At 37.3% G+C, this 13,955-nt stretch overlaps 1 protein-coding gene across 1 annotated transcript in view; it reads left to right on the forward strand.

The window, feature by feature from the left end:
- Positions 1-13,955, forward strand: part of ARHGAP42 (Rho GTPase activating protein 42) — a gene marked incomplete at its 5' end in the record, with an annotated part of 50,074 nt that overhangs the window by 9,704 nt on the left and 26,415 nt on the right. The window contains 6 exons of the mRNA XM_010014289.1: positions 1,965-2,094; positions 5,933-6,033; positions 6,718-6,827; positions 10,371-10,449; positions 11,208-11,247; positions 13,387-13,449. Of these exons, the coding sequence (XP_010012591.1) occupies positions 1,965-2,094; positions 5,933-6,033; positions 6,718-6,827; positions 10,371-10,449; positions 11,208-11,247; positions 13,387-13,449 (523 nt within the window). The remainder of the gene's footprint in view (positions 1-1,964; positions 2,095-5,932; positions 6,034-6,717; positions 6,828-10,370; positions 10,450-11,207; positions 11,248-13,386; positions 13,450-13,955) is intronic.

Consider the following 13,955-nt stretch of genomic DNA (forward strand, 5'->3'; position numbering starts at 1 on the left):
GTCAAACGGAGGACATTGTTCAGGGAAAATTTGGTTCAGCCTGTCTACTGTAGCTGTTAAAAGTAATACTCTCCACTGCATTCTGCATTCAGGTCTTAGAGAACAGTTGATCTGAACTTCTATTTGTCCTCTTAAAATTGTCCTACGTGTTAAAGCAGGAGAGTAACAGCCATAGGAGTAGCAGAGTAGTGGCAGACCGACAGCACTTAACAGGCTACTGTGTCCTAACATGACCTGTTGTCACTTCCACTTCCAGCTGGCCAGTGATGTAGTTTGTATGTCCATTTGGCTTTGTTTTCTAAAATTTGATTCAGTGTCCTGGCTGCTTAAAAACAGTAATTAAAACCTTAATAGACAAACAGAGGTAAGTTCTCAAAATGGGGACATTCCTCCCTTCAATGGCATGTTGTCATGGTTTAAGCTCAGCCGGTAACCCAGAACCATGCAGCTGCTTGCTCAATCCCCTCCTTCTTCCTCCCCCCACTCCCAGAGGGATGGGGAGCAGAATCGGAAGAATGTAACTCCCACAGGTTGAGATAAGAGCAGTTCAGTAACTAAGGTGTAAAACAAAACCACTACTGCTGCCGCCAATAATAATAATGTTAAGGGAAACGAGGAGAGAATACAACCGCTCACCACCTGCTGACCGATACTCAGCCCAACCCGAGCAGCGATCTGGGCCTTCTGGGTGACTCCCCCCAGTTTATATACTGGGCTTGACGTGCTGTGGTATGGAATAGCCCTTTGGCCAGTTTGGGTCAGGTGTCCTGTCTCTGCTTCTTCCCAGCTTCCCCTCCTCCCTGGCAGAGCATGAGCCTGAGAAAGTCCTTGGTCAGAGTAAACATTACTGAGCAACATCTAAAAACATCGGTGTTATCAGCGTTGTTCCCAGACTGAAAGTCAAAAACACAGCACTGCACCAGCTACTAAGAAGGAGAAAAAATGACTGCTGTAGTTGAACACGGGACATGCCTCTCTTGAAGGTCTCAAAATTACTTCTGTTAAGTTTGGTCTGAAAAGTTCAGAGAATTTTACCTTCCCCTGTAGTAAAAGTGCTTCTCCTTAGGAAGAAGATTTAACATGCGTATTATCAAACCTCTGGCACCTCATAACAATTCTCCTGTACTATACCATGCTAGATATGTGGAGGGGAAACCCTGGCTTCACTGAATTCAATAGGAAAAATGTCCATGTCCATACATATAGGTATTAGCAAATATGAATATCCCAACATTTTACCTAATTGTTTGCTTGGTGAGATGCCTGGTTACATATGTGATATTTAGGCCAGACACAGTACTTCCATGCTTTTGGCACAGTTCTGTCACTTGTGACCTCTTTTTTTCCTAGCGTATTTATGTTAGACTTATTAGTTGTGTATGCATAGTCCTGTGAAAAAAATGTTCATGATAGTAACCTGCCTATTCTGAGTATCAGCAGCTGTGGTACTGCTGAAGATGCGGATACACAGTACATTTGTCTTTTCTACATGTGGAGAGACCACAGCTGTCTAGGGACATTAGCCTGGCATTGACCCAAATCAGTGTTTTATGTACTGTACTTCAAGTGGTTCAGTGAGACTTACTACTTCACATTTGGGGTTATGCTATCAGCCTGGTGTCTGTCTGTGCCTGTCTGTCTGTCTATATCCTTACTTTGTAAGCATACCTAAAGATATAAAATTACCTCCTTTCTGAGGTTAGTGACGTGCAGAAGGAGGAATGTTACTGTTCTCAACTGTGTTTGCTTTACACTTGTGTGTTTCAATTGAATTCTGCATTACTGTGTTATTCCTATGCTTCTAGAGCAATGAAGAGTATTATTCTTTATTGCCTTTTTTTTTTGTTCCCCCGCTTACGTCTCTGGCAAATACTTCTACTGGTCTCCAAAACAGTCTCCTTGGCATTATTAGTACTTTCATGAGATAATATGGTTTTTTGTTTGTTTCCTTTTCTTGGTGTTAGACCCGGAATAACTTTGAAAGCACTAGGCAGGAAGTGGAGAGACTCATGCAAAGAATGAAATCAGCCAACCAGGATTACAGACCACCAAGTCAGTGGACAATGGAAGGCTATCTCTATGTGCAGGAGAAACGTGAGTATAACAGATGTGCTTTTTAACTGAATTTGAAAGGCACAGCATCAAAGTCAAGACAAGAAAATGGTCTAGTTAGCAGGACAACACAAGTTTGAATGTCTGCAGATTCCTGCTATGGCTGCTTTCCAAATGATTGAGAGGTTCAAAAGAAAAGTAAGTGTTTGATTTTTCAAAAAGCACTCAGAGTAGCTATGGTCCAATGGAATGGGAATCAAACCACTAGTAAGCAGCTAAACCTCTGCCCCCTGTGTCCTTGTGGGTAGGTCTGTGCTGTTGGCCATCCCAGAGATGATAGCAAGCTCTGCCCCACACCTTACTGCAGAAGCTGCAAGCTCCCAGCATTCTGCTTTGTCTCTACCTGTCAAACCCCACAGTCTCCTAGTACTTTCTCTGCCTGAACAATGCCTATGTTCACCCAGCAAGAGCAACTTCCACCTTGTACCAGGCATCTCCACTAACCCAGCCACCTTAAGAGTAAATGAACCTGCACACAATGGAAAACACAGGTGTAAGAAGAAGAAAAGTTTTCTAAATACAGTCTGTTGGCTTCAGAATAGCTGCAAATACACCTATGTTTTATACACTTCATGAGACATGAGAATGAAGTGATGAACTAAATGAAGGAACACAACTAAAGTTGTCCTAAGTGTCTGAAACTACTTAGAAAAGCCTAGCAATACATCATGTTATGAATAAAAACAGAACCAGGAAATATGTGAAAAGTAAAATGAGATAATTTGAAACTGTACATCACCTGAAGTATTACGCAAAACCCTCAGTAAGAGTTATCATTACATGGGGTACCCAGATTTATATATTTATTTATTCATTTTTCTACTTGTTACGGGAATTATCCTGACACTAGAAAAGTATATAGCAGTATTTTGAGATACATACTTGTGCAAGTTTCACGTTCATGCAAAAATATTAAATACAACTTTGCACCTGATTTCTCAATCTAAAAATAAATAGAAGGCATCTGGATATAGAATTCCTATGTCAGACTTGACCCCACTTGTTCTCAGTTTTGAGGATGTCTTTCTCAGTGCTGCTCTATTGGATGATAATTGAAGAGACTACATGGAGCTATATATAATTGATTTTTTAAATAACGTAATGAAATTAGTTTTTATTCAATATGTGAGCTAAAAGAAAGGAACCTCAGTGCTTATCATAGTTACCTTCAGTAGCTATGAAAGTTTTAAGAAGGCCCTCTGTGTTTTAATTGAGTAATAATGATAAAAGGAACCTGTGTTAAGTGGAAATTACACTGAGCCCTGCTAATGGGGGAGGCAGAAAAGGAGTGAAGCATTGGGCACATGCTGTGCTTCATTAAATAGTGAGAGGCCGACTTGACATCCTCTTACTGAAAATAGGTTTGTTCATTAATTTATTCTAAAGTAAGGGTAATAGGGCCTGTAATCTCTGTGTCAGTAGGGAAGATACTAGCTGTAAATTTACTTGTCATGACAGTTTACTTTCTACAACCATCATCCCATAGGCTTTTGTCAAATTATGGGCAACTGGGTTAAATGTTTGCTATTCCAGAGAGTAAATCCTGTATATATTTATTACTGATCTGCATGGTGGTAAATATGTTTAAAAATAAAAAATGGCAGTAGGCTATAAATTGTTTTCATTCAGATGGATAGTCATGAGTAACAGGTGTAAAGTCATAACATAGGTGTCAGCTACAATTTTTTAATGAAAAACAGACAACTAAACTCATCTAAAACCTCTTTGAGAGTGCTCATCCTTCTTATATGTGCTAAAAGAGTTAATGAAATGCCATCAGCAGGAGAATTGATTCAGAATAATTATAGATTTTGTTTTACTAAGTGAAAATAAGTTAAAATACAGGAACAGAACCTGAGCGTGGGTAACCAGTTGACTTTTTAATTCACGGCATGACGTTCCTGCAGAATGCTGGTGATTGGAGAGCTTTCTCCAAGTCGGCATAACAGACCATGTAAATTTCTACATCTGCATTTCTGGATTGCTAGACATCAGATTTACACGACTGATACAATGTCTTGTACACCTTCATGGAAGTCTACATTTAAAAGGCAAAGGCATTGTACCTATAGCAAAACTACTAGGTTTTTAACACCTTCCATTTTTATTGAACTGTTTAAGTTAAAAAAAAAAACAAACAACAAAACAAACAACCCAAACCAAACTTAAAATACTTGGTTGGTTGGTTGGTTGGTTTCTTACTTAGAGGTCTTTCATTTTAAAAAGGATTAAAAGATCCAGAGTACTGTACTTTGAAAAAAATCAGTATCATATTTTTGCCGTGAGTAACTCGCATTGAAACGAATTGGAAAATCAAATGTGGGTTGTAAGTATAATCCAGTCCTTTCCTATTCTGAATTTGCATTATACATATATACATAGAGATACATATATGTGTGTGTGATTTGCTTTGGCACCTACCTTTGTGATGGCTCTGCAGAGAAGGGACATATTTGAATGCCAAGCTCTGAAGCGTAATGCTGTCCAAGAGGAAAGACACGCTTTTCCTTCTTGGTATGGCCCAAGGTGGAGCAGTCACACTGCAAAAAACTGAATTATCCTGTGCTCTGCAGTGCACCAGCCCTCCAGATATATCTGTAGGAATCCAGGAGCTTATCTTGTTCTGTGTGCTACAGTAAATATTTTTTTTCCCAGAAAATTGTGTGAGATCTTAATTTTTCTTCTAGGATGTGGAGAGAATTATGGAAGTGGTGGGCAGATTTACTCAATGCCCTCATAGCAAAGAGCACATTATAAATACTTGTATCTAAGACAGGATATGGGCAAAATTTAAAATACCATTGAACTTAAATTCAAGAGGGTTTTGTGTTCAGATTCACTAGAGGTTCACAGCAATGCCTGAGAAAAGCTCTGGATAATCCAGGAGTGAAAATATCTTCTGCATCAGAGACCTCTCCAGCATAAGGCATATATCCACTTATTTAGCGATTGCTGTCGATTGCATGTATGGCTGTCTAAATTGAAGACTTGTATATCCCTAGTGAATCTAAATTGAAAACTAGTGAATCCCTAAGTACATTAAATTCTGGTATATTGAGTGTGTTCAACTGTCAGTTTGTGGACAGTCAGTTGTGCACCTCTTCTCCAGCAGGACACCTTCCAAGGCAAGAAGCCAGTGTTTCTTGCTGAAGGTCTCACCTCTGCAACCAGCATTTTATCCCTCATCTCCAACCCACTATTTTTTTAGAGTGCACTGTTCCTTTCCTTTCACATAATATAGTCACCTGTCAGTGTTCAACTACATAAGATTAAATCTGTCTCTGGGCCAGTGCCATTTTACGCACTCTTTTTAAGGTAACAGATAGAAGAATAGCCTTCCTGTGATACTACCAAAAGCATTTGTTAGTCTTGACAAGAACTCTGAAAGTAAAGGGAAATGCACTCTGACTTCAGGATTTCATCTAATTCTGTGGACCTAATACCAGACTTCAAGGTTCCCTCAGAGAAAAGATGTAATACTGAATCCTTGTGCTTCACTTGGGATGATAAAATCTTCAACTGTATTTCCTAGGCAGAAAAGTCCTCAGGATCTTTCCTGTCTCCTGCCTGTTTACACTAGTAAAATGCTGTTACCCATCCAGTTGACAGAGAAAATCAGTCTGCTGTAACATTGTTGGCCAACCTTATAAAGCTTCAGTAACTGAAAATTATACCTGAACAACATGTCCAAATTAAAAAATTAGGGTAGTTTCTGATTTTTGTAGGCTACATGTGGATGCTGTTATGCTTTATTTCTCTAACTAAAATAGTGATAAAATGCCAAAATAATCCTTTTTAATACTATCTCTCTTTCATCTAGGACCTCTTGGATTTACATGGGTAAAACATTACTGCACTTATGATAAAGGAACAAAAACATTTACAATGAGTATAGCTGAAACAAAATCTGGTGGAAAAGTGGTGAGTTGCACATACATGAACTGTATATTCCATCTTTTATATTAAGCATTCAGGAACTGTTGAAAAAAATGTGACCATATCATACGGCTGTTTTCATACATGAAGCAGTGCATGTCTTTTACAGTGTAGATAAATAAAGTATTTAAATAAACTGCATAACGAATTGTCTAATGTTGTGGTTCCAAATGTGTAAGAAATCAAATCACATTTGCACAGAATCATAGAATGGATGATATTTGGAAGGGGGGGTTGGAGATCATCTAGTCTAATCTGAAATCTGGATTCATCCAGAGCATGTTATCGAACCCTGTGTCCAATCAGGTTTTAGATATCTCCAGGGGTGGGGACCTGGCCACCTCTGTGGGCAACCAGTTTCAGTTTTTGATTAGTAATACTCATTCTAACATGTAACATATAATCATATTAGACATGCTGATGTTTGTAAAATTTTGAATTTAGGGAGTTTTCTGAAACACAGTGATTAAATAACAAGTATGTGTCAGAAAGCTGTTAACTGTAGTCTTAATTTATATACAGAGAAATTATTGTATATGTTCCTAAAGAAATCTTAATCCCTGTCATAAGTCACATTCTTTGGACAGTTGAAACAGTTAAATTTAAGATGTGAAGCCAAGGTGTATCAGCATACTGCCTGTGCCAATTTTGTTTTATTTTGTTTTATAGAATGGCCTTGTCACAAGCTCACCAGAAATATTCAAGCTAAAATCTTGCATCAGGAGAAAGACAGATTCAATTGACAAACGTTTCTGTTTTGATATTGAAGTATTTGAGAGGTTTGATTTTTTTTTTCATTGTGTTAACATATTGCAAATAATTAAAAATAAAAGCCCTGGTAACCAATATCTAATAATTACTCCTGTAATGGGAACACGTATTTCTCAATAGGCTTTTATACAGACAAACTAGGCTCTCAAGAGTTGGCCCTTACTTGTTCAAACCTTTTTTCTAACAAAATCACTACATTGCATAGGTGTTGTCTTAAGCACATTATGTTTGCATGCAGATACAACATGGATTCTTGTATCACCTGTATCACAACCGACTACCCTCTTTTAGGAACAGATCATACCTATTTTTATAAATACTAATAAGCATATTCTGTACCAATATATTTTGTTCAGAAATGTATGATAGCACGTAATTTTTCTTTTTCGAAAATTACTTCTACAAGTTGGTTAGTTTATTTTTCACTTATTCCTGGATATTATAATTATATAAGATAGATTAAAACAGCTTTTCTGTATTTGAAGTGTATGTACACGGAACTTTGTAAATGTATTTTTTCCAAGCTTGAGAATAAAGAGAAATATTGAATTAATTTTTCCCTTAAAATATGATAAACAGACTGACTTTTGTAGTCGTTCTCTTAAGAAATATCTTACAACTGCTGCTGTCATTTTAAATTCCATTCAGAGCTGCTGTATTTATGTAATAATTTTGAGGCTACTTTGGTGCTTTTAAATATAATACATTATTTTGCTAAAATAGATTTCTGAGTGTGTTCAGGTTTAAGAAATAGAAATATGATATGAACAAATATTGAGACTAATTGGTCTCTTGAAAGCTCCTAAGATTGAATTGACAGGTTGAGTTTGAGATTCGTAGTTGTTTCTTTTAGTAAGAATTGCATTTATTAGACACATCTGTGTCAGTACTGTTGTAACATATTCACAAGTGAGCATTGTCCCTTCTGTCTCCCTTACTCTACTCGAACATCCACAGTTCAGCAAAACTACACAGAAAAGTTAGTTCCATCTGCAGTTCTTCAAGTTCTCATCAGAGAGACAGTTATAGGCACTTTTTACATGTTATTTATTCCTTCTGAACATTCTGATTGATTATATCTGCATGGCCTGTAAGTTACAGGCATTCTGGAAACTTGCATAGAAGGTTGAAACAGGAGTACAATACAAAGTTATTAGGTCATTATTACAAGGATCTGACTTCCACACGCTGAAAGTTCACTTTTCCAATTGATTTGGTATTCAGCAGGGAAGTAATGAATTTTTGTACAAGTCAGCAGAGGAGGTAAATAGACAATGAAATACCTAGAAATATTTGGTGGGAGTTCACATACAAGGACAACATCCATCTCTTCTGAATGTTGTGTTGATAAAACGAGTTTCCCCTAAGAAAGAGAAAATGCAGTGGCTATTACTGATGACAGTAATGACTAGGAATGTAAGCCAGTTCATATAAATATGAACACAGTACTGGAATACTGAAGATTCAGAAGGCTGTGATAATGATTACATTTGAACTAATTTTAAATTCAAGACTTGATATTCTTTACTGGGAGTATAATCTTGGACATCGCCTGCAAAGAAAAACCTCAAGTTCTTTAAAAACTTTTGAAAACTGACAACAATAGATAAATTTCCATAGTAATGTGAGAGTATGACTTTCATCATGAAAAAGCTCTTCTCAAAACTGTGCAGCTACACCAGTCTTCAAAATATTCTTGCAAGATTTTCTGGCTAACTTCTGTCTCTAAACACTTTATCTCACAGAGATAACTCTCTCCCTGCCTTATTATTTGCAGCATTCTATGAAACGTTATATGAAATACTATTTTATTAAAGCATTGGAAATCTTTGCAGACTGATACGCATTTCTTGAAGGAATCATTTTAACTGAAAGAAGCCCTTGTGAGCAAGTAATGAGGAACACACATTGTGAGCCTTTCTAATTGGCATAATTAATTTAAAATTTACTCCAGGGATTATGGTACTAGATATTTGTGTGTTAAAACATGCTGTGCAATGACGGCAAATTTGGCCAACAGGTTACATCAGAAATCCGGAGCTAAAAGTAGGTATCTCTAACCCTGAAGTAAAGTGACACTCAGAAACTTCTGTTCTTTCTGTACATGCTGACCAAGGGGTTGTAAGTCCAATTTTCCAACTGAAATATTAAGCAGCAGTCACAATAGAAAGAAGTAAAAAAAAATCAGTTTCTATATCTAAAATGTTTTTGAGAGAAAAATTCCTAGATAAGAATCTTTGGGTAGAAAGCAAATAGAATATTAAAACAGAAATAAATTTAGAGTTTAAGAAAATAGAAAAACAGTTATACGTCTTAATCTGCGTTAACTGTATTTTTTTATACTTGTGATAGTAGATAGCAAACAAAATACTCAGCTTGGAATTTTTATGTGTGAACACATTTTGATATTTTCTGTTGTCCATTTGCTTTCTTGCATGCTTTTTAAATACAGGTGAAAACGTATGTCTTTTGGAGGAGGTAGGGAAGGATGCTGGTGTTTTGTGTATTTATTTTTATGGTGGAAGATAAAATCTATAGTGTCCTTTATTTGTGAACCTATCATAGAAAGTTCACCATTTTGGACAGTCTGCTGAAAGTTTGAGCAGAGATACACTACACTGGTGTGGGACCAGGACTTCTTACTGTCACATGGGCATTCTATGTTGGCCAATGAGTGAATTAATTTGAAAGCATTTCTTAAAGAACTCATTTGCCTGTGATCGCAAGTAGAGACTAACTCTTTATATTTCCCTGTTTGTTCATATAATTATTCCAGGAACAAAGATTGAAATTGGTTTCCTCATCCCTTCACTAGTTCCCATGACTCTTTTTCTATTAACATCAAAGCTTCATCAAAAGAGAGGATAGGCCACTTTTCTGACTTCAGTCACAGTGGTTAGAGTACAGCCAGCAGAACAAACTGGTTTTTTGATTCCCCTGAAATAAAAAATTCCTGCACCATGACAGTACTCAGCTCAATTGGCTTTACATCTCCAGACTTGAGATACTATTTCAAAGTGCTTTTTCTAGGCAACAGTTTTGGGGCATATTTCTTTTGACTGACTTTGGATGTCTATTTTGGAATATGATGACTTTTAGATTAAAAGTACCTACTGGTCTTCATTTGCTATGAAAGGAACGTAGATAATGAGTTCAGGTACGGACATATTTAGTCAAATTGAGCTGATATATCTTGTCCTTGAGATTTCCACCCTGAGCACCTCCCCACTAAAAAATGGGTTGTATGGGATCCCATTTGCAGGCGTATAACTCATTTTGCAATATGGAGGTACCTCATACCTATTAGAGGGTTGTAGCGCTTAAGACTAAGAGTCTAAAATTACATGTTGCAGTACCAAACTTTTACAAAACAGACCTGTTCTTAAATCTACATCAAAATTATTTGTTGTGTTAGAAGTCGTCAACTTTCTTTAACTTCTCTATGTCTTATATGTGTTCACTTCATGTCAATATGTATTTGGATTCTGACTTTGGATACTGTTTGAGAAAAAGAAATCAGTAATTTCAGTGTATGTGTATGTTTTTGACAGACCTGGAATCATCACACTGCAGGCTTTTTCAGAATCCAACCGAAAACTTTGGCTCGAAGCTATGGATGGAAAGGAACCAGTAAGGATATTTTTTCATTTTCTTTTAACAGTTTCATGGCGCACATATTAAAGTAAGAAGCTAGTATGCCTTTCAGATACTCTGTTATAGTAGAGGCAAATTCAGTTCTGTTCTTTGTGAGATACTATTTCAAGTACATAGTTAAGGTAGGTAAAAGTTAGAAAAGCAGAACTATTAGTGAATTTAATCCTTTAAATATTATTATTTTATATTAGGATATTTCATGTTTAACATGATAGCATGTTGTCTAATATGATTTAACATCTGTGAACTGATAGTTTCTGCCCTGGTAAAGACAAACCATCTTTTGGGTAGTGTCGTGAAGTAAACAATTAGCACCATCTTGAAAGGCACTGCAGAGAGCATAAAACTGTGTTGAAAGCTACTGAGAGACAGTCTGAGATTTCTTCCCATTATTAATGTGCTCTTAAAATATCCACTGAATGAGGGTGATGTCAGACCTGTATCTAAGGGGGGAAAAAATGGTTTATTGGTTTTATGAGATAGAAAAGTGTTTCTGCAAGCTTCTTGCTTGACTGAAATGGTACAGAAATAAGATCAGTAGTTGTACTGAATTTTAAACTATTTGGTAGTCTGCAAATCAAATGCTAGGGCATTCAATATCAAGAGAAGATGAAAGGCAAGGTTGGCTTTTCCCTAGTGGCAAGCTAATGCACAGCATGTTGCAACTACCAACAAAACAGTAAAGAATTTAAAGTGCAAATACTGATCTGCTGTGGGTTTTTTTCTGTTTACAGATTTACACCTTGCCAGCCATTATTAGCAAGAAGGAAGAAAGTAAGTTCTTTACTTATGTAGTTACTGAATATTGGTAATTTGTAATGTCCAGGTTTCTAGATATATGTGTGTAAGAGAGAGATTAATTATTTAACATTTTCATTCTGTTGCTATGAAATAACTGTCTGTTGGCTTACACAACTGGGTTACACAAAAGCACATCCTAAGCTATGTAAACTGTAAGAAAGCCTTCAATTTTCGTATTACTATCAAACATAAATTGGAAAAAAAATTGATTGGCTTTGAAGCTACAGTATATTTTACAAAATTATAAAAAGTTTTTATCAGTAGTCTATATACCTAAATGAAAATGCATGCTGTTGTGTTGAAATAAAATTCCTATATAGAATAGTAGAATCATTTAGGTTGGAAAAGACCAAGTCCAACCGTAAACCTAGCACTGCCAAGTCTTACTAAACCATGTCCTTAAGTTGTATGATTTAATAGGACTAAAAGACATTTACATGTCTTTTAAATCCCTCCAAGGATGGTGACTCCACCACTTCCCTGAGCACCCTGTTCCAGTGCTTGAAAACTCTCTTGGTGAAGAAATTTTTCCTAATATCCAATCTAAACCTCCCTTGGTGTAATTTGAGGCCATTTCCTCTTTTCCTATTGCTTGTTACCTGGGTCAGGAGACCAACACCCACTTCATTACAACCTCCTTTCAGGTAGTTGTAGAAGAGTGATAAGGTCTCCCCTCAGCTTCTTTCTCTTCAGTCTAAACAACCCCAGTTCCCTCAGCCACTTCTTATCAGACTTGTGCTCCAGACCCTTCATCAGCTTTGTTGCCCTTCTTCGGACACTCTCCAGCACCTCAATGTCTTTCATGTAGTGAGAGGCCCAGAACTGAACACAGGATTTGAGGTGCAGCCTCATAAGTGCTGGGACAGTCGCTTCCCTGGTCTTGCTGGCCACATTCTTTCTGATGCAAGCCAGGGTGCTGTCAGTCTTCTTGGCTGCCTGGGCACAAGCTGGCTCATGGTCAGCTGCTTTTGAGCAACACCCCCAGGACCTTTTCTGCTGAGCAGCTTTCCAGCCACCCTTCCCCATTCCATGAGGTTGTGACCTCCTGCAGGACCCGGCACTTTGCCTTGTACCTCATATAACTGGGCTCAGCCCATCACATCTTTTGGGCTTTAGGTCTATATGCACCTATTAAATATACACTGAGTAATAAAATGAGGATACTTAAAGATACTGTGAGATTTTTGTGTGTAATTGTATTAGAATCAGAATGGTTTGGGTTATAAGGGACCTTAAAGCTCATCTAGTTCCAAGCCCGCTGCCATGATGCCTCACACTAGAAAAAGTTGATCCAAGCCCCGTCCAACCTTGTCTTGAGTACTTCCAGGGATGGGCATCCACAACTTCTCTGGGCAACCTGTTCCAGTGTCTCACCACCCTTGCAGTGAAGAATTTCTTCCTAATATCTAATCTAAATCTACCCTTTTTCAGTTTAGAGCCATTCCCCCTTGTCTACATGCTCTGTAAAAGTCCGTCTTCAGCATTCTTTTAGGCCCCTTTTAGATACTGGAAGGCTTCTATATAAGGTCTCCCAGAGCCTTCTCAAAGCTGAACAACCCCAAATCTCTCAGCTTCTCTTCATAACAGAGGTGCTCCAGCCCTCTGATCATCTTCATGGCCTCCTCTGGACTTATGTTTCACATCCCTCTTGTGTTGGGGCCCCAGAGCTGGACTCAGTACTCCAGAGTCTGTCTCATGAGTGTGGAGTAGAGGGGGAGAATCCCCTTCCTTGTGCTGGTCATGCTGCTGGTAATGCAGCCCAGCATACAGTTGGCTTCCTGGGCTGCAAGTGCACATTGCCATTAGCATCATATTGACACATATATGTTATTAACCTGTTACTGTATTGACACAAATACATATGTGTAGAGGGCCTACTGATTTCTGAGCAAGACAGTTTAATATCCTGCTTGTAATGATCCACTAATGATTTAAAAGTTGGATATTTGAGTGCAAAGGTTATATCTATAAGAATACTCTTACAGAGTAAGTATCGTGATCTCATGTGTAAATGTGTATCAATCCTTCCTGACTAACATGTGAACATAGCTAAACACTGAGAATTGTGTATTGATACATTAGAAAATAATAACCTTTTTTTTGTTTTCGTAGTGTTCTTAAATGAAGCAGGTTTCAACTTTGTGAGGAAATGTATTCATGCTGTAGAAACAAGAGGTGTGTATTAAATAACAAATTATGTATTAGGTTATTATGAGTATTTCTTTTTTGCGAATACTGCTTTGATTAATTCTGCATGTTCTACAGCTCTGCTTTGGAGTGTGTCTATCATTTGGTTTGTACTTTTCACATTATTTGGGTACTTTATACTTAAAACTGTTGCCACAAGTTCCAACAACAGTTTTTAACATATTGTTTAAGTGGGAGTTTTAAACATTTCCTATAATTTCATGTTGTTTAGACCTCTTAATACATAGTTGCACACATCTTCAGTTTTTAATTTGTGTGAACTGAACTGTGCTTTCTCATGTAATACTGTAGGGAGCTTCAGCTCCCAACTTTGGTTATTGGCATGAAACCTGAAGACCAAAAAGTGACATAAATACTCTCTATTGGCACATCTTTATTTGCAGAGCATAACTTCTGTCATTTTATTCATTCTTTTTGTGCGTGGTTTATCCATTTTTAAAAAATGTTTAGAAACTCCTTTTTTGGTAGCAGGA

The sequence above is a fragment of the Nestor notabilis genome, unplaced genomic scaffold, assembly GCF_000696875.1.
Source record: "Nestor notabilis isolate BGI_N333 unplaced genomic scaffold, ASM69687v1 scaffold11095, whole genome shotgun sequence".
Lineage (NCBI taxonomy): Eukaryota > Metazoa > Chordata > Aves > Psittaciformes > Psittacidae > Nestor > Nestor notabilis.